Here is a 27,578-nt window from a genome sequence, read left to right on the forward strand (position 1 = left end):
GGCGCTCTTCCACGGCTTTGGGGTCAACGTTTGCAGAGGAGGAGGCAGGCAGGGCTTTTTGCTGTATGTCCCATGTTGCTCGATCGCCGGCGCTGATCCAGGAGACCGAACATTAGTGGTGCACACAAGGCGTAGGACCCACTATGGCTTTTACGCAGGGGTCTTCCAGCTGAGTCTACACTGACTTAACCAGCCCCGTCGATCATGTCTGGAGGATTTATCTACAGCACCTGGAAGAGCGTAGCCCTCTTAAAAGCCAGGGAAACAAAGCCATTTGCAGGCAGAGCGGGTTTTGACAGAAGCCCCCATTAGTATTTCCGACTTCACGACCAAACCGAGTTTCTTTTCCAGTAATTCTGTCAATCACACACTCTCTCAGCAAATCGACGCAACATGACCCTTCCCATACTGGGTGAAACAGCTCTTAAGGGAAATACAATAGGGAGCATCTCGCATTAATCTCTTCTCAGTTATTTGACTGTTTTCCACTAACCTTTCATTCTGCCAAATTTAATTAAATCAGCTGCTTTTCTGACTATAACCTGTTCCTTCACTGTTTGGATGTTCCCTTCAATTCGGAACGGTGAGGGCGTATTTGATACACAGCTAGCAAGGACTTAGCCAAGATATTTTCTTAAAGTAATTCTCAGCAATGAATAACAAATGACACCAAATTAGTTTATTTTATCCAGACCGTACGGAGTCAACACAGTACAAGTCCCAAGACTTGTGTTATGCTCCTGACTGCCATTAATTTTAAAATCCAGGATCCTTGTGTTGTACACACCATGTGTATACATATAGGATTAGACAAAGTGGTTTGAATATACTATGTTGACTATATTACATTGACTTTTTCTTTTAATTGCTGTGTCGATAGGATTTAGAAAACCTCATGCTCCTAAGAATAAAAAGGTCTGACTATAGCAGCGGTGTCACAAGCGTGGAATTTCAAGCCTATCTGCAAAAATGAGACCAAGTATAAATTATGAGCAATATTATGAATATTTGTTCACCTACACTGATCTTCTTGACGATCTTTTTCAAGCTTCCAGGTCGACAGAGCTTAAAGAAGAAAGCAGTTTTACCTGAATTGTGAAATGTTTTTCTTCTTCTTTTTAATCAAGCGAGATATACCAGAAAACAAATCAGGCTGATAAAACCAGAAGTCAGACTTACAAGAAAAACAGCTGTAGCAGCTAAATGGCTTAAAGCAGAGAAAGTAGGAAAACAGCATGTGGGGCTAATGATGGGTGGTTTTCAGGTTTCAGAATACATTAAAGCATTCTCCCTGTTTATTAAATTGCTCTGGCAGCATTTGACAGCAAAGGTTTTGTGGATTATAAGAGTGCAATGGACATAACTAGGATATTTTTTTTTCCCAAAGCCTGGCCTTTGGGTAATCACCAAGAAGTTACACACTATAGGAAGAATTTGGTTTGCACAAGTCCGAAGAAGGTCATTTTTTATTTTCAAAAATGTTTCTCAGATTGTTGTTTACTTTCTGTTCTCTTGGTCTGCCTGGGGTTTTTGCGTTCTTTCCATCTCTCAACACTCACTCCTTTTGTCAGAAAGTGGCAGACACAAACTGGAAGCATCATCAATTTAATGCTGGCATATTTACCAAAGGGCACCTCTCAGCAGCGACGGTTGCTGTGTGACCACCTAGACATTGAACTATTGCTCGTCTCTTCCTATCCAAGGAAAGCCAGATGTAATTCCATGGTTTTACAAAAATTGCCTCAGCCAAAAGTTAGAAGGCTTATTCCTCAGGTCTCCTTTTAAGTGCTTTGCAAGATGACCTGGCATCACTGGGGCATAAAGCCTGCAAAATATTGATGGGAATTGAAAGCAGCGTCTGCTGGGTCTGAGTTGCTGCTTGTTTCTGCCAAGATGCAGAAGATGCCAACTTCTGCGCCGGTACCCAGTGCAGTTGCCACCAGTGGGAAGGGTGCTGGAGATGGGTACTTCTGCAGCCCTCCTCATCGGAGTGGCTGAGTGCTTCAGCAAACTAATGGATTTTTATTCTCACAATATCACTGTGAGATAAGAAAGTGTTTTCATTTCATTTTGAAGTGTTATTTTCAATTTCTTTGAGGTACAGAAAAATTAAATGACCTACTAAAGGTCACTTGGGGAGTGTCTGGGAAAATGCAAAAGAAATCCAGGTCTTCCAAGCTGCAGCCTGCAGCCTTAATCACAACCTACTCAGTTCTGGCACCGACTCAGTGGCTGTAGTCAGAATCAAAATACATTATCCAAGATATTCGTCATATCTCTTTTTTTTAATGAAATTTATTTGTAGCTCATACCAGCTCACTGCCACCCCCTTGCATGACTATCGGTAGTGATGGTCAGAAGCATGTCATTCATTTTCCTTATTTCTCTCCTGCTTTCTTGTGGGCTTATGTCTGATCTGTAGTTTGGATCACTGAAGAGAGAGCTGTAACCCATTTCTAATGATTCTGTGATTCTAATTTTGGCATTAAATGAGAGAACCGTATGAGAAGCTCATTAACCGACAGTCCTCCTAAACAGGAAAGTCAATACTATCCAAGGACAGAGATACTGTTACAATGGAGTTTCTGATAACAATTTTGATAATAATGCTGATGATAATTTTGAAGTCAGTCCATCGCGTCTGAATAGTTTCAATAGACTCTGCACAACCCAAGTGCCTTTTTGGGACTCCTTGAGGCATGGAAATCTATTAGGTCCCTCAGTGGCAGCATCAGTATGTAAAACATTTTAAGACTAGAAAAGAAAGCTACGGAACATCGGCCTCTTTTTGGTGGTGGTGTTCTTTTCATAAATATCTTCTGAAAACAGCTCAGTCCTTATTTTCTGTTTGTTCCAGACTTGGAGTCTTATTTGCCAAGGCTTGGTCAAAAAAAAACCCAAAAAATCCAAACAAATGTTACATTCATGTTATAAAACTTCCCGAAACTGGAAAATACTGTGACAGTCTTAAATATAGAGGTACTATTTACGTTTTGGGTGAACTTCAAAGAATGAGGACAATTTTAAAGCACTATTTCAGATATGAAAAAAATTCTTTGGGCTTAAAAGTTTTTCAAGCAACTACATTCAAGTTTTGACAACTCTCTGTGCTCAAATATCAGATAAAAAATTTTGTGACCTCTAATCTCCATCCTTTGCAACTCGAAGTCTAGAACAAGTATCAGGTTAAACGGACCCTACTTGGCTATTAACCTTGTACACAGCATACTTCAAAACATGCTGTTTCCGTAAGTGGTGGCCAGCTGGGGTCAGAGCATGGCAAAGCCCTCTGCAAGGTGCGTTTGGGTCAGTTGACTGTTTTGGTGGATGTATTTTCCAGCAGTTCCCTTTCCTTGGGCAGAAGTTGCTGCATTGGTATTCCTGATGTGTTCCACCGCAGTGGGGTTTCAGCTTGGGTGTTTTTTTCAAAACCATGGTAGGCCAGGCTCAGTGTCTGATCCCTCAGGAATAAAACTCACTCAAAAAAAAAAAAAAAAAAATCAGATGAATGTGGCTGCAGCGTATCGCACTCAAAAGCATCTCTGTTCCTGTTTAATACACCCCTTCCTATGCACAGTATTGCTAGCACCAGGCATTAAGCAAATAATGAAAATGATCCACCGGTATCCCTGGTCTGTGTTACCATTTTCAGTTATTTGTCTGCTGGGTTTTTTCCTGGTTTTGTTTCGGGGCTCTTTAGTGTTTGGAGTTTATACTTCTAAGCTTCCCTTTCTAGCCCTGACAAGTAGCTGATCGCTTTCTGAGATGAGATTCTCAGTCAATAACACCGCTCCCGGAGCTGGCTGTTCAGCAAAATCCTGGCCCTCACAATGAAATTAGGGGGATGAGCAATTCAGATTGGTGCAGGTATCTTCTGTCCTGGAGGCTACGGGGAGATACAGCCAAGATGCTGGAAGGCTTTCGGTATGACTGCTAGGGTCTTCTCTGTACCTTTGGAAAGGTTTCCGCTTTCACCACTTTCGCTGTCTGAATAACACAAAAAAAGGCAGCCAGGAGCAACAGCCACTGAACTATTTGGTCTCACACTTCTAAAAGGGCAAACAGAGTAGACTCCTGAAAGGCTTTCTGGCGTTCTTTGATTTTATAACCTCTCTGTGATAAAAAGATCATATTCGCTTTCTTTCAGGTAACTTTTAAAGCACTTTCTTATGCTTTCATACAAAAGCTCAGTTCACTATTGCTGGGTGTTGTACCCACCACCAGAAGCTGTTTTTCTTTCAGAAGTTGCCACACAAAAGAGAAAATAGCTGCTAAGCTGGAGCAGGTCCCATTTACAGCTATGGGAGATTCAACACCCAGCCTGGGAGAAGCTGGAAGAGCTGATTGTGTCTGCTGGTTCTGAATGGGTTAAAATGTGTAAATAGTAACACATTAAAATACTATCTTAAAGTGCAGTAGCTTAAGAGGGAAAACGATGAGTAGTATAAGGTGCGAGATCCCACGGGTTACAGGTCCCAGGTGCTGAGAGGGAGTGTGTTAAGAAAAAGTTTAATTGCTGGTTGTTAATCAGGCTGCCAGGTGAAAGCTATTAAAGGCCGATTGTCAAGATAGGTGCAGTGCCCGCTGAAAATCCTGAGGTTGGCTTGTGGCCTCTGGACCTTTATTTGTCTCAGAAAAAATTGGCATGTGTTAGGCTGATTTCTGAAGATTTGTGGAACAGCTCTTTCAGGCTGGTGGTGTGGGCGCTTCAGCCGGTGAGTCAGAGCAAATACTAGAAGTGCTCATCAGAACGGCTCCTGAATAAATATTTTCCTTCTTTCTGAGTCATGCACGTTCAGTGCTGCTGGCAGAAATCCTCCGCCGTGGGGAGGGTTAGCACGAGAAGTCGTCCTCTCCCTGCCTCCTCTGTACACTCCGGTTCAGTACAACGTGCGTGGGAGCGGAGCGGTGTCTGAGCCGGGGATGACCCTTAGCACGGGGGGTGCTTCACCCTTTGAGAATAGCAGTGGAAAATCTCCCTCGGGGGTTTGCTTGGGGTGTGCCGGCTTTCCCACCCTCCAGCTCGCCGTGCCATACCCCCAGGCTGAAACGCGGTGGCGTGAGCAGCAGGACAGCGCTGCAGCCTTGGTTTTAATAGCACGGGAGAAGGGGGAGCGTGCGGTTCCGAGAGCTGTGGATGGTGGGACCGAGGCTTTTCCTGAGCCGGAGGTGTTATCAATATCTGGATGACAGGCAGGTTTGGTCAGATGGTAACAGGAATTCACGGGGTCTGACCTGCATGTCAGAGGCCAGGATGTTCCACATCGACACCTTTGTTAAGGAAGAAAGCCAACTTAATTAACACACCGCTGTTTCCAGGAGAGTAAACTGCACATTGCTGGGTAGAGTTAGACCAAGGCGCTGCCCCTGCTCAAGTAGCTCATAAAATCAAATATGCCCAGATGCTTGCGGATGGGGAACACTGTGCCATGCTGGAAGAAAAGCCAATATAACCCCAGCCAAATGGAGAAAATAAACCGGTCTGTTTGCTGTTGTGCAGCACTAAGTAGCCCAGTTTGTTTTAAAAGTGGGGTCCCCTCCCTTGTTATAGCCCTGTCCTAGCAGGAGCCTGAAACACCTCTGGTAGTAGCTGGACCTGTATAGCGAAGTTGAGATGGAGCAAAACTGCATCTTCTTAGCTCAGGCAGCAGCAGCCTGTGCGTTAGATCCATGGGCCCAGGGTCTGATGTCTGCCGAGGATGCCGCATACATGACATGATGCTGCGCTATATGTAAGAAATGAAAAGGTCAAGTTATAGCAAAGACTCTGCTCCACTCCGGCACACGGCTGAAGCTCGCTCACCACCACCACCATCCCTGGGGGGAACTGCGAAAGGTGTCGGGTGCTCTGGTTGTTCTGGTTGTTCTGTGAAAGCTGCCTTCTTCACTGCGCTCCCAGAATAGGGCTTTCTTCTGGAAATCTATGTTCGTATTTAACCACGGCGAAGTAGGGAGTATTAAGGGATAAATGCTTTAAAAGGTCTGCCTGTGAGCTTTGTTTAAATGATGGCTAGTTAGATCTTTTTGGAAAAAGTATTTCTGCTAGAGTCAAGTGAATGTTTAGGGGGAGTTTGTTTATGTGTTTTCAAATCGGCTTTCCTGGCTCCGGTACAATATTTATTACTAGTGTGTTCACCATCAACTATCTTAGATCAAAAAAAGTGAACATCAAAACTTCACTAGCATGTAAAGAAATTATTTAGAAAAAAAAAGAGGAACATCCCACATTCTTCTCATTGGTATTGCAAAAATAAGGGGAGATGAAAAAACACCTAAATATAAAGAATGTGTGAGGATAGCCATAGAAGGAAATAGGATTTAGATTTTCTAGCTCCTTCAGCAATAGATTCCTACTCAGTACATCCTACAGCAACATCCTGGTAACCTTATTTGCTTTACCAGACATGATATTAAAATTAGCTAGTCATACATTTCTCAGGAAGTGGTAATTAATTGGACAATATTTGTACAGAGCTTTGAAAATGTAGGTCCCAATTTTGCAAACCCTTTGTCCATAATGCAGATTAATTTAATCACATAATTACCGCATTTCTGGACTTTGGCATACACAGTTACCCAGCTTGTGTGTGATTTATAATAATTGCACGTGTAAACCAGGAATAGCCATATTCCTAAAAATATTGTACATGCACATTTGAAAATCGGGATCACAGATAGCACTTCATTACTACGATTTCATTTTAAAATACGTTGTTCTTTTAGACTTTCTCTCTGAATATGATCTAGTTTTACTTATAACCTCTCGGCAGGACTGTGTGCAGCTCAGCCAGGGATTTGAGACGCTGTCTTTCGTGCCAGCCTGTATCCTGATGGGGAGAGCCACTTGCAATAACTGTAATTTTGTTTGGGGCACCTATTCCTTTGTGTGTGCCGATGGAACGGGCTGGTTCAGTGATATCAATCAGTGTTAAGTCTTAAACCATTTTCACACAAACATATTGTGGTATTTGGACTGAAAGGGGTCTTAGTCTTTTTTTTCCTAAAAAGTTGTTTGTACACAGAGAATGCTGAGAGATCTGACCTCTGCTTTAGCTCAATTTGTCATAATTTCTACCTAAACCAAAAGGATTTCATCCCTGATTTAATCGATTTTGTTGAACATTTTTGCTCCCCAGACCCTGTATTAGATTGCGCCAGCATCTCACTCCTTTAGTGGTGAAGGACCTACTAATTTCCAGCCTAAATTTATTCATGGCCAGTTTGTACCCATTTGTTCTTGTGTCAACATTGTCCTTTAGTTTAAATTGCTCCTTTGCCTTTCTAGTGTTTATCCTCCTGGTGTATTTATAGACAGCAATCATATCTGCTATCAGCCTTCATTTTGCTAGACTAAACAAGCCATGCTCTTCTAGGCTCTTCTCCGGTGATGGGCTCTTCACTGCCGGCACCTGGTCGGATCTGGGTTGCTCAGCAGTGAATACAAGGGACCTGGATTGTGCACAGCATCCCGATGAGCCCTCGGTGCTTGGCACAAGGAATTAATATTGCCATATCTGCAATGCTAATACTGCACACGATGCGTTTGCCAATGGCGTTAGTGTCTTGCTCAGCGGCAGGGAGCTGGTGGGACGTAGTGCCAGTCCTCCTTGCTCGTGTCCAATAAACCAGCTTCCAGAAAAGTTTTGTTATTGGTCCCTTGCTGCATTATCTTGTATTTTGTACTATTAAATCACATCTTGTTTCTGTTATTTAATTGTCAGGTTACCCTTCTTCCAAGCTGTTACTTCTTCCTGTACAAGGCACCGCTATCTTTTTAACCAAGCCCTTGATCAACTTCTCATTAACCAGCTTAACCAATTTCTTCAACTAATTCCCATCTTCTGGAATTCATCTGATGTATTTCTTTGTGCCACTGTATCAGATGATTGACAGAAAAGCAGACAGATTAGATCTGCCACAGTTCTTTTAATTATTCTTTCCTTCATAATTTTTTCCTTCAAAAGCCCTTCTTACTTTTTAGGTCAGACTAAAAGCTCTACACTTATCAAGATGAGGTTTTTCTTTGACTTAAGTAGAAGCAGCACATTTACTTTCCTCTAGCCTGAAGATTTGTAAGATTTATTAAAAATACTGGCTGCTGGACCTCCCAGGGACTTCACTGGAGCTGGGTTTTTAGTCTAGACCCCCTCGGGGCAGAGGCTTATTTCTTCAGTTCCACAGCATCACCATCAGAGCAAACGTACAGTAACTGCTTCATTTCTCTGGGTTAGGACCATTTTGTGTTACATTTATGCTGTAGTTTCTGCCCTGTGCTATTTAAAATGTCATTTTTGTAAAGAATGAGAATATGAGAATTGTTCTGTATGATCAAAATGCCGTCAAGAAAATGTCTCCTGTGCTTGGGGGCATGGGGCTACCTTTTTTTTTTTGTTAATAGTCGTAAGAATAATAATAATATTAGGATGACAAACTAAGATCCCCTGGAGGTGTTGTGACAAATTGGAAGGACATACTGAAATTGATTGAATAGTTCAATAAAATCAGCTTAATGCACAAAAGCAAAAAGGTTAGCTACAGAAAAACAAAAAATCAGTAATTTGTTATCTGCTGGGGCCAATCTCGCTGAAGATTGAATTAGTTATAAACTAAATCTAGGTACTTGAAAGCACCACCCTTATATGCCCACATTGGAGCCTTTCAGATGGACGTGGATGGTAATCAAGTGCCTAAAGGTTTGGCAAATCTCAGACTAATTCCATTTGGTGGACTTGGCAGTGTTGGGATTATGGTTGGACTCGATGGTCTTCAAGGTCTTTTCCAACCTAAACGTTTCTATGATTCTATTCTGTGATTTACATGTCTCTGCGTTTTATACAACTTCATGTACAAACCAAGGCCGTTCTCCATGTCAGATTGCACTTTTGCTCTAAACGCAATAATTATGTCTTCAGCTGATGGAAATGGGTGCAACTTTGGTGATGTCTCTAAGTTTCCACCAGCAGCTCACCTCTCGCGTGTCCCTGATTGCTGCGGCTGCCTCCGCTCTCCTGAGATACAGCGCCCGTCTCAAACGTGTGCGTTCCCGTAACGATCCTACCTGACCGCCCCATCCATCTGAGAGCTGCTATAATTCCTCGCATTTTCTCACTAGGCTTGGACTCCCTGCACTTGCTCGCACACGTGCGGCGCTCCTTTGCATCCTTCCCCTCTTCCCGTCCTTGTGCACCAGCTCTTTGTGGCTGGCACATTTGTACATTACTAAATTCTGGGCTTTTTCATTTTTGGCATTGTATTATCTGATTGATATAATCTTTCTCTTGAATTTCTTTAATTTAGTGTTCTGAATTTGTGTGGGGTTTTTTATTAACACTGTGCTACGATGCTCAGTGAAAGGCGCTTTGTTAAATAAAAAAACTTTATTGCAAACCTGAGATTAATAAGACAGGGTCTGTGAGTACGCACACACGCATGCCTGTGTCATCAGAGTATGTATAATTTAATAAGCAGTGGTGAAGTTAACAAAACTTTTAAATGAGGCTTTCTAGTCCCGTACCCCCTCTTGTATGAGAGGACTCATTCTTCCAGGGGAAGCTCTGGTTAAGAAGTGAATAAAGCAAGCTAGAAAGGAGCTGAAGGCGGTGGGAGGTTTGCAGGCTGGGTCCCGGCATGAGTAGGTGCTGTGCAGACAGAGTGTGACCTTACCCAAGGTCTGAAGTTTGTTCTCAGAGTTCAGGTTAAAGTTTGCGTAACGGTGTCAGGAGTTTCAGAATTGCTTTTGACACAGACGGGGAGCTGCGCTTGCCCTGCCCTGGCTGGGGCACGCTGCAGACCGTCCCGGCTTGCTCCGGTGGGCACACCGGGGAGGGTGACCGGGGACCCGGCGGCTGGGAAGAGGTCGGGCTGCAAACACGGTAAAAGAGAAGAACGCCAACTTAAGAAAGAAGCACCTCTGCCGATGGAGGCGGCTTCATCGCCCTCTCGGCTGACGGAAAGGAGGGAACATTTGTTTTCCTCCAGTCGCTGCCGAGGCACTGAAGCTTTTACAATGACGTGCGACATCCACGCCATCAAATGGGAAACGCTGTGAATTATGTGCCTCTGCCTCACTGCAGTGAGGAGCATCAGAGGTGGCTTTCCCGTTTAAATGCACGATTGAAATGGAGTCTCTCATGTGGGCCTCCGACCTGTTTTTCTAATTTATGTGGAATCTGATGGCCGCTATTTTTTAAAATATCTTCCCCCCGCTTCTATGATTTAAACCTAATTTGGCTCACAAGTATTTGGCCTGTTAGGGAATACTTCTGTCAGCCTCCTGAGTTGTCTGTAAGAGAGGATAAGGAAGGAAAAGCTAAATATGAAATAGAAATTACATTCACTAATAAGGACGTTTCAGCCTTACGATTACCCAGTGCTTTACAAATAGAGTAACGAATGGCAACTTTTTGCATGAGGAAAAACAAGGGCTAACAATAGTTTCTCCCTCATGTTTTATTATACAAGGTAGCAAGAGATAATGAAAGTGCATTTCCATAATATATTCCAGTTGCAAGGTGCTGATGGATCCCTGTGTGTGATATCTTGTCAATTTAGCAGGTTAATATCTGTCAATTAAAAGTCCCGGAATCAAGATAAAGCTAAAATTCAGATCTCTCTTATTCTAGCAGCTCAGAAGAATTAAAGAATTAAGCCAGTTACAGCACTTCAAAAACGTTTATCTAGGAGTGGAGAGGCCTGATTGACCTAATTCTTCCCCTTTGAAGTTTCAAAGGACATTTGACGTTTTACACACGCTCGTAACATCAGCACACGGACGGAGCAGCCCTCGAGTATCTAAGCTGTGTTCCGAGCGCGGGAGCGGTCCAGCAAGCGGCAGGTCTCTCCTCCCAGTGAACTCCCTCCACTTGGCTTTTCCTGCCTGACATTGTGCCTCCGCTGGGTTTTCACACCCTTTGGGCTCTCCGATGTGCTGTCGGAGCCGCTTGGCCCTCGCGTCCCCGCTCACGTCTGTAATTACACCTCAAACCTTAAGGAACGGGGAGCAATGTTTAGCTTTGCCCTGGGTCACAGGGATTTTGGCTGGATCCCTCCCTGGTTCTCGGCTCTCACTTTGCCCATGTTTCGGGAGAGAAGCTTTGCTTTCATATCTGCCTGTAAAGTGCTCCGTGTACCCTGAGCATGACACGTGTAGACATCAATAGTAAATTCTGCAGATCCAAATGAAAATTTAGTGTTGAGGCCAGTTTTAAAGATTAGGAGGCTTTTCTCAGTGCAGGCAGATATTAATAAGTAAAGAGACATCCCAGGGAGATGTACACACAGGCAAGATCAGACGCCCTCTCCTATTTTATTCAGGTTTATTTTCCAGTTGCGCTGACATCCAGTGTCTTTTAGAAGAACTCTAATGTGTGATTTTTATGGCTGGCTCTGTAAGACTTTTTCTTTGGGAGCCGTGCTGTTTGGGGTGCTCAGGAATTTAAATCAGTTCTGCTGAATTTTGTTTATTGCAGTGAATGGGTTTTTTTCGTACTGGACCTAAATTCTCCTTGTTTACCAAAATTGTGTTAAGGATTGAAACATGGAGGGTATTTTAAGTATCACACTGCTTTGTGGCCATCAAACTGTGTGAGCAGAACGAGCTGGAGGGCCGCCAGGCAACATTGCTGTCAATTTTGGGGGTATAATGTTCTTGGTGATGTTTTCAATGAAGACACATTAGCAAAATTTTTACTGGTTTTCAGAAGACAGAAACTAATGTTGCTGAAAATGCTTAAAAATGAACAAAAATGTCTGTTTCAACCAAGGATTTTTGCCATAAGATTTTTATTTTCCCATAAAACATGTGATATCCACCGACCTATGCAAAAATCCCTTCAAAAACATGATAGAAAATTTTATCTGTCTTTTTTACTAACATTTTTAATCCAGTTACCTTCTTAGTCTGCCTTAAGATTGCACTTGCATAGAGAAAATAAACCATGCAAAGGATGCATTTTTGTTTCTCATCTTTTCTTTTCTTTTTTTTTTTTCCAGAAAGTTCAGCAGTATATAGTCATTGTTCAAGCCACAGATATGGAAGGAAATCTTAACTATGGTCTCTCAAACACGGCAACAGCGATCATTACGGTGACAGATGTGAATGACAACCCACCCGAATTCACTACCAGCACCGTAAGTATCAATACATCAGCACAGTGATGCATGGACACACAACGTGTTTGTAATTCATGGATGTTTATACCCGTCGTCTCTCTTAGCTGGTTTGGCAGATAGGAGGAACTTGATAGATAACCGTGAAACAAAGACTTTCAGGGGGAAAAAAGGAGAAAGGAAAAGAAGAATGATTCATGAACTAGCAAAACTATTTGGCGACCAATTTTGCTGAGGTACTAAAGGAGCTGAAATAATGTGGCAAACAGACTATGTCTGATTGCACCAAAGAGGATACAGTTGTTTCGTAGCAATTGGCTGTAGACATATCAGAGTTGTTATTACTTATGAGTGGAATCCTGAGCAGTAAGAGATATTTTGCGTTTAGTAGCTCGGATACAATTTCAAGGAAGCGGTAAATACTCTAAATGGTAACAGGTATCCAGTAAAATTTGTGATTCACTGATAGCTCTAACAGATGTATTTGTGTGCGCCGGCAGTAAACGTGTAGAAATACCTTAGTACATCTGGTTTTAATCAGTTAAAGCTCTTTCTTATATTAGTACAGTTTTTCTCTGTTCTGTTCTCATGTGCTCCAAGTCACTATTACTGGGAGAAGAGGGAAAAAAATAAAGAGATTGCAAATGACAAATTATTAGAGCTGGTTAAGGTGAAAATGAAGAATTGGAAGGTGAAATAATGCGGTCTGGTTCTTTCCAGCCTTCATAATCCATAGACATAGAGCATCCAAAATGTGGTAATTTTAGAAACCACAGGGCAGTACAGAGGTCTACACGCTAATAAATGAGAAATCGTTGTGTATCCACTATTTATATTCATATGAGGGTCAACAAGGAGCAGTAAATGATGTATCTTAAACTGATACCAAATCTTTAAAAATATAGAAAGTCAAACTGCATTGTGCTCAAGTCACTGAACATCCTTTGAGGAATGTTTTTACTATTTATATTATTCTGAATTTTCATTCCATCTTAAAAGATACACAAATATTTAGTCGTGTAGTACCAAAGTTTCCCCTTAGTTAAACCCTTACAAACTACAAATATGTAGCGGAACTCAAGGAAGTCATGCAGAGCCCAATTTATGCCACCATGGACCCAGATCAGCTCCATGCCAGCTATGGAGTCTGGGTCCTTCCTCCTCTTCCCACCACCAGCAGGACCCGGGCTCATGGATGTGATGTGCTCAGCTCCCGAGCAGTGCCAGCATTTTCTGACAAAGTGACTTGGACCTAGATTCTCAGACAAAGGCAGGCACTAAATTCCTCCTGAATCAGGGAAAAATGGGCACCCAACACGTTTTCAGATCTGGGTGTCAATCTGCAGCCTGCGTTGCTGCTCCGAGTGTAGGGTGGGTTTAACAGCAGCACATGTGCTTCGTATCCGTACTGAATACACTGAGCTTTGTGTTGTAAAGCTGTCATTAAATATCTCCTTAAGTATGATACATACAGTTGTGAAGAGCCATAAAAATCTGATACAAGTCTTGGGCCATGTGGTCATTTCTCCTGCTAGCATGGGGTTGTTCTCTCTTGAAAATTTTATAGCGGCCAGTCTTAGAGTTTTGTGTCTCTCAGGCCAGGGGACTTCTCACCACAGCAGCCCGTGTGCCCCAGCTTGCTAGTGTTTGGGGGGGCCTTATTCTGCCAGGTAAATTCTTCTTTAACCTCCTTGTGAGTGAAAAAGGAATGACATCTAGTGGCCACGTCGTTTAAGCACAGGTTGTTCCAGATGACCCAGGTTGGCTGGTCCTTGGCTCCAAGGGCAGGTTAGGGGGTGAGGTTGCGGGTAGCGGGATGAGCCGTGTCAGGGTTAGTCACACGTGCACATCAGTGCCGTCCGGAGGGCGGCATCCCTCCAGATGTGGTATATTTTAATGTCTTTCCAAAACACTTCCCAAAGCTGAATCTGATGGAAGGTGAGATAATGGAAATTTGCTTTCAGGTGAATTCTGAGTATTTAATGTCTCGGCGTGTGTTAGACCTAGAAGGAATAAAAGCCATCAAGAGAATTACCCATAGGATTGTGTTAAATGGATTAGAAAATGCTACTCTTCCTCTAAGTGGGGTTGATGTGTACCATTATTTCTCTAATTTCAATCACTGAAGAAAGAGTTTTGCAAGGGCCAAAGGGCTTTACACAGTAGCACATGGGACTTTATAAAGATTAGAAAAGCAAGGGTGTTTTACAATAATATTTTCTGATTCTATGGAAACAAATATCTTTGATATACTCCCAGGTACAGCCAGAATGAATTTCACGTGAGTTTCAAAGTATAATATGTTTTTTCCCTGACTGACAAAGAGAACAGCATCAGGCTGATCAGTCTCTTTAAACCTGAGCTGAATCTCCTTGCTGTCCTCAAATAGTCTGATCTGCATTTTAACACCTCTAAAAAATAGCAAAAATCTCTTTCCAGGAAATCTACAGCTCCTCAGAGGGTAAGAAAGCCCATGGTCTCTTTTAAGACTGGGGACTGTTTGGAGAGATACAGTATATTTTTATTTTAAATACTTCTGTATTGAGATGCTGTTGTAAAAACAAAATAGGCTGAATAACTGAAATTGGGTTTTGCTCTTGGAAAGCTGCCAGGCGAAAGGAACTCAAGCAACTGTGTTCAGCATAGACACATACAAAGGCCCACCCTATAGTGCTCCTAAATTACCTGTCATTCAGCCAGGGTGGTTTTAGACTTAATCGTTTCTGGATAAGAACGTAGCTCAGGAGGACACTGCACCATGCTGGTGTCACAGCTCATGTATTCAGCAGCAGGAATTAATGTTACTGTGTAAAACTTAACAACGGACGGGAGAGAAGAAAACAGCCACTGCGATGGTCAAGAAAGTCAGATCACGTCCGTAGTCGGGCACGCCGCGCAGCGGGGTGAAGAGACTGCGTGCACGGACCATGTGAAAGTTCAGACACGGGCGTACAGCAGCCAAAATCACTCATCCAGAGGAGTGGATGACCTGCCGAGGTATGGTGGTTAACGAACATCCAAGATAACAGATGGGCTGTGATCAAAATGTAGTGCTAGATGAGAAGTGGAAAAAGAGCAATAAAAACCACCCAGATCCTTAAATGTACAAATTGAAGATACTCTGATAAAACTCCAAAATGATTGCTTGCTTACATGGAAGCGGGTTTTCGTACCCTTTAGTACATCACCTGAAAGGCCGGGGGGAGATCTTGCACAATAGCAAGGGAAGAAGCCCCACCTTCTCATACAAAGGATTCTGAAATTACATGGAGGAGGCAAATCACAGTCTCTGGACGAAACAATTTGAAACTGAAGTCTGCTGTTAACTCTAAGTCCAGTCTCAATCAGCAAGAGTCATGACCAGTCCTGACAGTCACGACTGCCTGCATCAAACTGCGAGGCGCTGGGGCACAGCAAGGACGAGGTGACCTCTCTAGTTTTTCCAGCTCTGTTTTTCTGTGATGGTGAATGTTTTCTGGATCTGCGATGCTATCTGGCCGTGCTGAGAAGCATCAGAGAGCAGCTAACAGTGAGCAAATGTCTCGTGAGAGACTGCCCCGGAGTGGGAAGCAATCAGATCTGCGCCAGAAGAGCGGAGCATCCTGTGAAACGCCATAAACATCATAGGCAGCTCTTTTGGGCAATTTTAATGATTTAGTGCAGGACCATGACCCAGGGAAAGCTCTGCTGGCTAGCTAAGGGACTTCGGCCCACTCTCTGCGTTGTGTTCTTCATGTGACATTGTTGCTTGCAAAAATAAATGGAAAGAGGGAATTCTTGCCTCTGCCGAAGAGCAGAGGTACAAATTCTGGGCGAGCAGAGGTAACGCTGCCTCCGCAGCGTGCCCGACCAGCCCGTGCCCACAGGCTCTGGGTCGGATGCCTTAGGCAAGGGTAGTTTAATCCCCCATAACCAAGTTTTCCATGGTCCTTAGGGTGTGATTAGCTGTGCTAGTTCGTTCTCATGGCATTTTTTGGTAGCTGGTGTAAAATAGTGAAATTTTAACTGGACTGTGTGACAAAGGCTTTGTAGTAAGCTTGGCTGGGAAACTGGCTCCGTAACTGTTACAAGATAAAGGTACTGGTATCAGTGTGCCCTCCGTTATCCAGAGTCCCTGTTACTTGTAACAGGGTCATGCCCTCTGACTGTCTTAATTATGTGGAAATTCCTCTGCCTCCCTTCAAATATTTATCTCTTGTGTGCAGGCGAGTTGCATTTTTTCCATATTAATATAGATTCGTGATGAGCCTCTGGCCAGATGCTCACCTCAGATAGATACGGGGGGGTGCAATGAAATTAGTGTCGGTATTTCGGAGATTAAAAGTCATCTGAGACAGAACAACGTTGGATAGTCTCAGGTGAGATTTTATGCAAGGTGGAGGCATCTTTTTTGCTCACAGAAGGAATGTCTTTAATTCCAGTGAAATCGTTAACACTCCTATCAAGCAGGATGCCCTTTCCAGTCTGACCCATGATACCGTTAACAGCCATCCAAGGGTTTCCACTTTATCTAAGGAAATGCATAATCAGAGGGGAGGAGAAGTTAAAGAAATCCGTGCCTACACTTGACTCATACAAAGTCTATTTTTATCGTATTCAATCAGGAACAATCAGGCGCAGAGAGGAGACGCAGATGAATTTGCATGATCAGACTTCTGTGTCTTAAATGTTAATTAAAAGTTATTTTAAATTTGCCTACTGTGCAGAACTTGTTTTTATAGTAGCCCATGTAAGGGAAATATTATTTCACAGGGCTGAAGTGCTCATGATTAGTTGAGCTTGTGGATTCTTGGGAAAACCTGCCTGGCAATCAACCTCTCCTTTAAAAAAAAAAAAAAAGGGAAAAAAGAAACTGGGCTATTCAAGTTCTTTAAGCTCCTGAGCCTTAGGAGGTCTTATTTAAAGCTACTTTAAAATTTGCCCTTTGGCACTGCTTTGAGAATCTCCTCTTCCGAGGCTGAATCCAGTGGAGCATGTTTTAAAGAGGCAGCTCTAGGACCGCATCCCCTTCCCCGCCGCGCTGCCTTGCTGGCTCATCTCGGCACTGACTCCCATTAGGAACAGCTCTAAAGGTTTAGGACCAGACTGTCGGGCACGGGTGGGCGCTTCCCAGCTCACAGCGCCCGAGCACTGGTGACTCTTGCTAGCCTGGGGAAGGCAGTCTGGCCAAAGGCTGGCTGTGAACTCGGAGCAGAATAGCTGGTACAGAAGAACACCGTGCATAGAGAGATGCTCATATGCTAGCAGATGTGTTGCTGGGTAAGGTTAATCTAGTTACAAAGTGGATTTGGCTGTTCAGTGGAGGAGCAAGTACTTGTTGCAAGAAAAAGCAGTTCTTGCCAGTTTTTAACAGGGCTATTTAATTAATAGTGTCAGATCAGACCCATCTCTGGCTGCTACAGTAGTGCTGAGTTAGTAACCTGGCTCGTACCGGGCTGAATCAGTCAGCAATGAGATCTGCAGAGTGAAGAGCTCGGCGCTTCATGAGCAAAATGACATGGAGAGAGACCCAAGTTAAAAGGGCTTTTTGGTTTTGGCACTGCGCTGCCAAAAATGTCTGACCTTTGTCTGTGCAGGTATCTGGCTCCTCCGAGTACTGTGGGAAATGCTAATGAGCCCACTCTGAAAAATGCTTTGATATTGGAACGTGAAGCAGACTCTCAGTGCGTCACTGCCATGCTAGCATTGTCCTTTACCATAAATAGTTCTTCTTTCTCCCATTTTGATGTTTCCTTCCCGTTTTCTCTCCCATCTCCACCCTGATATACTAGTGCCCATCATTTTGTGAAGCTAAACAAGCCAGGCTCCTCCAACCCCTTTTTAGGTTACAGCGTGCCGTTCCCCTGGTTGTCTTGCTAACCCTGCTCTGCACCAGGGTTCTCAGGTTTCTTTCTCTTGACCCAATTTGTATCAAGTAATCCAGATGAGATTTTTCAGTGTCTTGAACAAGAGCACCAATATTTCATAGGATCAAATTTGCCTTTCTCACAGCCACGGCGTCACGCTCCCTTAGTCCTCCTGCTCTGTGAACTTGCCAAAATTCTGGAAAAGCAAACAAGCATAACCCAAAATTGTATTCCTTGTTCTGTGTGCATTTGTTCTCATGTTAATGCTGTTTGAGGACAAAATATAGCTGTGCATCAACCAATGCAAGAGCAACACTGTCCAGAGTTGCAGAAATAGCTGATGTGAGCTGTAAAAATGTGACTTTTTTGCAAGTGGCAAAGCTTGGGGTGAATTCTTCACCTGGTCGCCAGCCCCCCGAGTTGAATCCTGCTGAGCTCCGTTTTTAACAGTGAGTTCAGAAATAGCAAAGTAGCAAAGAAACCCCTCGGCTTTTCCTTCAGGCTAAAGATACTGACCTCCAAATGACTGCGATGCACAGATGTAAATAGGTCTAGATTGGAGAAGTGATCTTGAATGGTGGTAGGAAACCAAAATCGGAAACCAAGTCAGCCTGCCAGCGGTTTGGGGTTTCCTAAGCACATTTTTAGCCAGATGTATCCGGAAGCATTCAGAACATGTGAGCATTATGAGAAATCCCTTTTACATGCATGCTCATGTTTTACAAATTACATCTTAAGCTGTGAAGGGAGAACCCAGCAGGAACGGGATTTCAGTGGGATTTCCCACAGACAGAAGAATGGACCAGGATGCCTACCAAGGGCTGTCCTAAAAAGAGGTCTTACCACAACTGATCCAGGGAAAACCAGTGGAAGTGGGTAGCTAGCTGTCTCCCAGGACCTGGGAAGCGTCCAGATCTGGAAAAGATCAAGGGCTTAAATCCTGAGCACCGTGTACCTTCTTTCCCAGCATATAGACTAAAGCTGCGTATGTAGTTGCCCATTCAGATCTCAGGGTCCCCATCATTACGCCTGTGCCATTCAGAAAATCTACAATGACATTGGAATATAGATTAGCCTGGATGCTACAGTGTTTTAAAATCATCAAAATTATGCCCGTGGCATAATTTAGAGGCAGTTGTCACAAGAGGCAGAAATCAAGGTGAACAGCGCAGGTCAGAGCCGGCAAGGGGAAAGACCTAATACCACGGTGAGAAAATTTACAGGACTGTGTTGTTTTACAGCTGAAAACAAACCCAGGAGTTCTGTACAGTCCTGCAGACAGGATTTATCATTAAAAATCAATTGTGCTTTCATGGAAAATCCCAGGTGACTGTATTCGCTTGCAGTTTTCCAATCAAAACGAAGCTCAGCCGAACTACGCAGTAAAGCTCGGGCTGCTATAGAGCTGTCATCGCCTAACTGAAATAAATTATTATATTCAAGTGAATCGGTAGCATTTGGGTACATGAGCATCAACCTAATTCTGTGTATGTTTCAATTAAACACATAGTTGGTGAAATCTAAAAACTACAACTCAGTTTAGTTTTCCTAAATAAGAATTCAGTGTTTATAAATTGAAATGGGCTTTCTGCCTCTCATTATGTTGCAGGTCCTGATGAAAACCTTTGTCATGAGCAGTGAAGTAGATTAAGGATGTTAGGTCAAGGGGCGGTGGTAACAAACGGAGAGAGAACAAGCAGAAACAATATTCTTTCTTCCCATCCTGTCTCAGCCTTGCCAGGACTCGCCAGACTAATGCCAGGGGCTTTGCTGCCACAGACGTGCAAGTTAGCCGTGGTTAGGAAAGTATTTGTGTCTTCATAGGAACTATTTGCATCTTGACCTGCTCTTTGAATCAAACTCACCTTTGGATATGGATCCCGACCCAAATGCAAAGCCTGTCCGACAGAGCTTAGGAGATGTGATGCCTACACAGTTTTGACTGCGATAAGGAATGCGCGAGGTCCCCAACTCGGGTGCGGATTCTTGGTGAGCAGTACGGCTCTTCCCAGGCACGGCATCCCTAAGTGCCTGGAGGCCCTTTCAATGCAGTGCTATGGAAAACAAGACACGCTTCATACTCTCTTGTGGATACTCAACTTTTGCTCTTTATTTTATTGCCTCTTTCATCTAAAATGAAAGATATTTCTCAGTTTATGAGAAAACAATAATTCCCCGTGTCTTAATGAAAAGAGCATCAGCCCCTTCTGTGATTCCTGTTAAGTCTTTAGACCAGTGTAGCATATGACAGAAAGGATGAAATACCTTCAAGACTACTTAGTGTAGTCTGCGAGATGGATAGCTATAGAGATGTATATGTACAAATACACAAATATAGGTACACATATAGCTAGATTGAAAGCATAGATAGATACTGATATAAGGCAGTCAGTCATCAATAATCTCCAAGTCTCTACTCCCAAATAAATTGTGGTTTATGTGAATTATTCCATTACATTGTGTGGGTATACATGCATTGATATAAAAAAATGTGGTCTCCTTGATAGAAGTCTCTTACTAATAGACCCCATTAATCAAAAACTAAATTTACAGTGGCTTTTGTTTTGTTTATTTCCTTTCACTACATTCATTTTCAAATTATCACCAAATTAATCATGTGCAGTGCTTTAAACCAACTGCTGTTTGGTGAAACAGTTCTGGTTCTTCTCCATTACACTGAGCATTAGTTATTAAGGTGCAGTTCAAGGCTCTGCGTAGCCTGATTCTGTCCTGAACCTAATTGGAATCAGCTAGATTCCTCCTTGTAAATGGGTCAGTCACACAAAAAAAACATCAAATGTAATCTTGAGATTGCAAAAAAAAAAAAAAAAAGGAGAGAAAAAGAGAAAAAAAAAAGATAATTTTATTTCTCTTCATTGATACCTGCCTGGTGGTTAAAAGAAGGATTAAAATGAGGTCATTAAACTTTCCTTGGAGACAAAACCCAGACCTCAGTGGTAATATGATTAATCAAATATAAAAGTGAAGCTACCCTGAATGAATAACTCATTTTTATAAAATATCTAATTACTGAAATGTCGTCTGCTGCAGAAAAAGAAGGGGGGAAATTAATTGCAATAACAATTCAAGAAGATAAAGTTTTTCTGAATTAGGTCTACACAAGCAGCTAAATTGAGTTGATTAAGTAATTTTGGTTTCAGGTTCAGGAACACCCTTGATGGAAGTTAGTAGTAATGAATTTTTCAGACCTCGGAGTTTAAAATTGCCGAAGACCAGTGATTTAAAAAATGGGAACGATAGTTTCATTACAGATTCCAATTTTCTGTCACCAAAAAAAAAAAAAGGAATATAAAAAAATACTCTATTGGTCCCTCTCAAATTGGACACATGTACTGCTTGGTGTAAAATCAAGAGCAATATAACCTCCTCTCTTGATGCTAGAGAGTGCAATCTCTGCCAATTAGAGCCACAGCACCGCACGGGAGGTAGAGCCCACGATGCTGCTCCTGCCCTGCATCTCACCGCATACGTGGTTGAAGTCCAGGAGTTACAGCACAACCTCTGTACCTCATGCATATATGCCCACCTGTAATGTACAGCACAGTGCTCTCCTTTCTTTACAGTGCTCGTAGGTAGCTGTCCTTAATGGGGTTGAGCGGCACGTGCGTGTCCATCATCAGCATCTTAGTGATAGGTAATAATTCGTTCTGACATTTGATTTTCTAGCCTGCTGTTTTACTGGTTTGTGCAGTCGGGTTAATGTTATCAAAACATAGATGATACCTGTACACTGGCAAGACCACCCCCGACCCAGGCGGTATGACAGCACCTATCAGCTATCGCTTGCCATAACCCATTTGTCATGAGCCGTTTCATTTGCAACATCTGGCAGTGCTGCATCTCCTGGTGCGATGTCTCGTTTAGCAGGGACTTCCCTCCTCCTTCTCCTTCCCTGTTTAATGTGAGTGGGGTCTGGGGGGAGCAGCTGTAGACCCCATCCCCACACTATGCCTTCTGTAGTGGCGTGGAGGAATTGTCCAGGGAGAAGGAGTTGCTAGAACACGTGTGAGCTCCGAGCGTGCAACGAGATGTGGCACAGCCAGGTCAAAAATCTCCATGGTCAAAGGAAACATCTATAGAGAAATAACCTTCCTACTGTGTGATGTGCTGTAATGGAAATCACCTTGGTCTCCACCACCTGATACACGTGTGTGGATTAGACACCATTCCCATAATCTCTGGTGTGTCAGTCAAGCGAAAAATTCAAGGAGAAATCAGACGTTAATGCTCCCATATCTCACATACCTACCCACGCCAGCATTTCTTTCTAAAATCTATCTGTCTGTAGCGTTTCTCTCAAATTTGAATGATTTTTTCTAGATTATGTGCCTCTTTCTGCTTTTGGATACATATTAAATACCCAGTTCTCCACCTGAGCCCAGACCTGGCCTTGGAGGGCACAGTTCACCCAGCACCATCCAGGGGGTCCCTGGTTAGGCAGGGTGTCCACACAGCCCTGGCAGGTACATCTCCCCGTCTGCCAGATGTCCCAGGCAAATACCCATTTGTAGTGGATTATTTCATTATCTTAAAAGTACACAGCATCTCAGGCACTGATGCAAGGCTGAGAAATTTAAATACATTTTGTAACTCCATTATTGCAAGGCACTGAAATAAATCCCCTTCTGAAGTTGGCAAACTTCCTTGGGTCGGCAGTTCTTCAATATTCTGTTGCCTTAAAAACAGTTGCTTCCAAGGGATGTCATTTTAAGAGGATGTATATCTGGAATTTCATTAAGCACATTTCACTTATGAAATCTTTAGTGACATACTGGGGGAAGAAAAAGGAGATTTAGCAAAGGATTTGGTAGTGCTGTGAGTTTTCTCTTATCAAATATTTCTAACTCTCCAGGACGTCTTCACACTTCCCAATTGTAGAAGAAAGGGTCAGAACACAGAGAACCGCCAGAGTTAAAATCAGAGAGGACAGTTAAAAGGTTTCATATAGTTTTTTTGAGCACAGTAAAGTTTTTCAAACTGTTCAGCTTATACGTGCAATAACATGGTTTAATTGCCAGAAAATAACAGAGAATAAAAAAAAACATTTTCCTTCCTAAATTTGCAAGTATATAGTGACTCCCTCTTTTCTTTGACCCAATATCCTCCCATTTCTCACTGCATTTCTCTTCTCTGCTCCACGTGCTTTGACTTCCCAGTTGTAAACAGAATTTCAGCTGGAAGCCTCTTTCTCATGGCAAGTCTGATGAATTACACAGCATTTAATTTAGTCTTCATTCTATGCTCTGAATTACTTTAAGCAGGCGGGCATGCATTTTTCTGTAATGCCAGATTTTGATCTAGTTGAAGATGTCCCTGCTCATTGCAGGGGGTTTGGACTAGATGACCTTTAAAGGTCCTTCCAACCCAAACCATTCTGTGATTTTAGGGACTCCGTTGGAAGGTGAGCTCGGAAGGGCAGGTTTCCTCTGCTCGCTTCGGGGCAGTGCTGCAGCTGAACCGTCTGGGTTTGTCTGCAAACTGGAGGGGCTCTTCAGCAGCCCCTGCAACCAGGAGACGTGTCCCCCGCTCCTGATTCCCTTCCCATAGCAACCACAGCACGGGGGAGCCGGTGGGGGGCACGCAAATCTCCCCGTGGGTGGAAGCTCTCACCGACAGGCATTGCTGTTACATTTTACGCAGCAGTAAGGACATAAAAAAATTGGCCATCGTGGCACCGGCTCAGAAAATCATGTCTTTAAACCACAATAGCAGCACTTTTACAATAAAAGACTTTTCAGTGCCTTTCTCCTACAAGGATGCTCGGTCCAGTCAGAGCCCTGTTTATGACCAGACCTTGTGGGTTTTCCAGCACCTGATTGTGGTGTTCAAACCTAGTCATAAAAAAAAAAAAAAAATCCCCCTGTGTGCTAATTCTGAGACTAATCTGGGAGCAACAGAGATTTCAATTGCAGTGCAGAGGAGGTTTGAGCTGGAGTCAGCATGCGGACCGGCTGAGCTGTGCTACACGGGAAAGAAACTTGTTAAAAATCTCAATACCGGCATTATAGTGTACATAAAAAGTTCAGTTTCAGTACTCTTAAAATTCTCCCTTTCCCAAATATCCGTCTTCAGATCCCAAAGGCACATGAGCAGCTTTTACGTGCCTTAAAATCTGAAAATATTAAATTAAAAACTCATTATGAGAAGTGGGCAGTTAATAAGAAAATCCTAAACCAGATTTATCAGCTTAAGGCCCTTCTTTATGAAACTTTATTGCGGGTGCCTGGATTGAGACATCCTCTTCTATACACATCTCACCAAGAAATACAGAGTCAGACCTGTGGAGTAGGTTCTTCTCACTTAGGAGCTGAACTCTGTCACACAATTTTTGTTAGTCTGGTTTACATGTAAATGAGGAAAGATATGTTTTCCAAGTTTTGTTCAAAACAGTGCGGTTATTTGCTACTTTGCACTGTGAAGAAAGAGAAAGAAATTTGAGGCTTGACGTTCCCACAAATGAATTAATTTCACCCTCTTCTAAGGAAGATGGTTATTCTAGAGAGTAAGGGCGAGCGACACAGTGCGCGTTGGGAAGCTCTCCGCCTGCCGTGCTGGGTGAGGCGCAGGACACCCGCTGCTTGGGCGGTTCAGGAGGGTCAATGTATTGAACCGCTGTTGGCCTTCGAGACAGCGGACCTTTACAACCGCTTGTTCTTCTGGCCTGTTTTTCCCCAGCTGTACAAACCTCTTCAGGTTCCTCAGTTGAAGCCAAGGCGGTGCAGAGCCTGGGGAAGAGCCGTGCTGGTGATCCAGCTCAGCAGGGATCCCAGGGCTACGTGGCAATGCACCGGGGAGATCGACAGACTGGTTGAGGCTGACCGAATGGATTTATCAAGTAACACACGAATTAATGATGTTCTCGGGATCCTGCCCCAACGCAGGCAGCGGAGGGCAGGACATGGCTCCAGCACCAGTTCTACAGGTGCCTTGGGAGTCATGGGCAAGTCACTTAGCCTTTAGTTCTGCGGCTGAAGGGAAGCATAGGGCTGTCAGCCATTGTAAAGCAATGACGTATCTGTGCAAGAATGTTTTATTATATAAATGTGTGTATATAATTTTTTTTTTTAAGAATGAGACTTTATAGGCAGTTCCAGCTGTTTTAAAATCTATGCCTCTATTTAAAAGATAGCATTACTAATTACACCTGACAATCAAATCGTCTGCAGAAAGGTATCAGCTACCTTTTCCTGCTGTTCATTCTGTAGGCAAGAAACAAAGGTATGTTAGACAAGAGAGCAAATGAAATGTTCAAAGGATTCTTCTCTAAAACTGGAAAATAAAAGGCTGTACTATCAGATCAGAATTTTAACATATACTATTTCCACTGGCTCCCGAGATAAAATCTTTTATTGTTGAGTATAGCCATTGTTAAAGGTCACTGTTGCAAAGGCTACATCATTTAGACGCGATGCGATCCCATTTTGGATAAATTCACAATTTTTCTTCCTAACAAGGAGATAGTATCAGGATTTGAATGTACAAGAGTGCCGGGTTACAGATTAAAGGCTTTTGTGTTCTGGAAACCACACTATGCCAGGTTTCATGAGTTTCAGTGAGACATGCAAGTCCCCAAAGTCAAGTAGGTTGATTAAAGTAGTTCTTTATAGCCTTTGAAATACAGATAAAGTACAACTTCCCTACACGGGGTTAATGTAGAATTTTTTTTTCCTTGAAAGGCTATATGCCTTTCCAAGGACATAATTTTAATCTCTTTTTAAACCTTTCATATGAACGTTGTAAAAAGCTCCTTTGTGTTCTAATGCATTTTTATAAAATATCTAAATTTCTATGCAAACTTCGAACCTCATTTCATACAATATATTTATCTGGAAATGGTTATCTTGCAGCAGAATAGTGTCTTGTGTCATCATTTCTGTGGCATCTTTTCATACTGTCACAAGAATGTAACATCTGATAAGGAAAAAAAAAATTAGTGCTCATTGTCAGACATGCAAACTTCTTTTTTTTTTTTTAATATCCTTTTACTATTACGTGCTCTTGTCTCTGAACTCTTGGCAAGTACTCTAAGAGTCTTTGAATCAAGGTGAAACCCGCACATTCCTTCCTCACACCAGAGAGTCTGAAATGAGATGGTTTTCTTCTGCTGCTTCTGAAAGAAAGGGTATTGCTTTCTTCTCCTCTGTTCTGCTTTGTCTTCATATTCAAAGAGTAAATCTTGTAATTTAATCCAAAACTAGTCATTACTTGAGATTTTGAAAAAATAACACCAGTAAAGACAAAGTATAAAGCCAGTGGCTGCCATCAGCTGCAGAAACACGATGGATGTTGTCTGCACCCCATCATAAGACCAGCTTTAGAAGTGCAAAAATTTAGGGCTTGCTGTTGTTTTTCAAACTCATCTGGCAGAAATTAAACCAGCACGTTGGGACCGCACTGAACATCGCTCATCGTTCCTTGTAGAATCTCCCAATAAACAAGTGGGTGGTCTGCCTCCACCACACCATGCATAGAGCTGTGAGAGCTCCTTTGCAGGCAGGTGAGGCATTTTAGAATAGAATAGAATAGAATAGAATAGAATAGAATAGAATAGAATAGAATAGAATAGAACGGAACGGAACGGAACGGAACGGAACAGACTAGACTATTTCATTGGAAGGGACCTACAATGATCATCTAGTCCAACTACTTGACCCCTTCAGGGCTGACCAAATTAAAGCATGTTATTAAGGGCATTGTCCAAATGCCTTTTAAACACTGACAGGCTTGGGGCAGCGACCACCTCTACAGGAAGCCTGTTCCAGTGTTTGACCACCTTCTCAGTAAAGAAACGCTTCCTAATGTCCAGTCTAAACCTCCCATGGCGCAGCTTTGAACCATTCCCACGTGTCCTATCACTGGATACCAGGGAGAAGAGATGGCACAAACCACTGAAGATAAAGGCAGAACTTCCAAAGCATCCTTTAAAAGTTGGTGAGCTAATTGTCATGCACTTCCCTCCGCTCGGCTGGGCAAGGCTGACTCCTGCCCGACCGCGACGAGCCAGTGCCTGCAGCCCGAGCAATTCATTTCTGAATGAGCACCGTGACAGCTGGGCCTCGTACCAGCGGAGCAAAACTGCGAGCTGGCAAGAGTGCGTTGGGCTTTATAGAAAACGTTTTGGGAAGCATTTGCCACATGGCATATAGCTACTCTGAAGTATGATGCGCTTATGCGGATTGACTCTGGAGCAGATCCAAGTGAACGTGAAGTTGAAGCAGAGACGCTGCAGTGCAGGGGATGTTGTGGGCACCAGCTTGAAAAACCAACAGCCAAGAGGCTCATGTAGGGGTTGCTGGCTGGTGTAATGAGGGCAGGGTGCCGTGGGCTGCCTCAGAAAAAAGCGAGGACATCGGTACTTAGAGGCTGATCATCATTCGAGACCACACCAGAGTGAGCAGCTCTTTCATAAAATGTGATTAAGAAATGAGCATCTCAAAATCTGATTTGCACGTAAAATATGGTTGACTTTATGGAGATTTTGTGGAGATTCGAGTGAGCTTGTGGTCTCTGCTGCACAACGGCAACGGTGGAGCGAGAACCTGGAGGTCACTGACTGTCACAGGAGCCGATACCCAAGTCTGACCCATACAGCGTAGAGGGGGT

The 27,578-nt window shown here is 43.1% G+C and overlaps 1 protein-coding gene across 1 annotated transcript in view; it reads left to right on the forward strand.

Moving 5' to 3' along the window:
• CDH4 (cadherin 4) overlaps nucleotides 1-27,578 on the forward strand; it is a 459,818-nt gene that overhangs the window by 402,786 nt on the left and 29,454 nt on the right. The window contains exon 8 of the mRNA XM_075166642.1: nucleotides 11,992-12,129. Within this exon, the coding sequence (XP_075022743.1) occupies nucleotides 11,992-12,129 (138 nt within the window). The remainder of the gene's footprint in view (nucleotides 1-11,991; nucleotides 12,130-27,578) is intronic.

Source organism: Calonectris borealis, chromosome 17, assembly GCF_964195595.1.
Source record: "Calonectris borealis chromosome 17, bCalBor7.hap1.2, whole genome shotgun sequence".
Classification (NCBI taxonomy): Eukaryota; Metazoa; Chordata; class Aves; order Procellariiformes; family Procellariidae; genus Calonectris; species Calonectris borealis.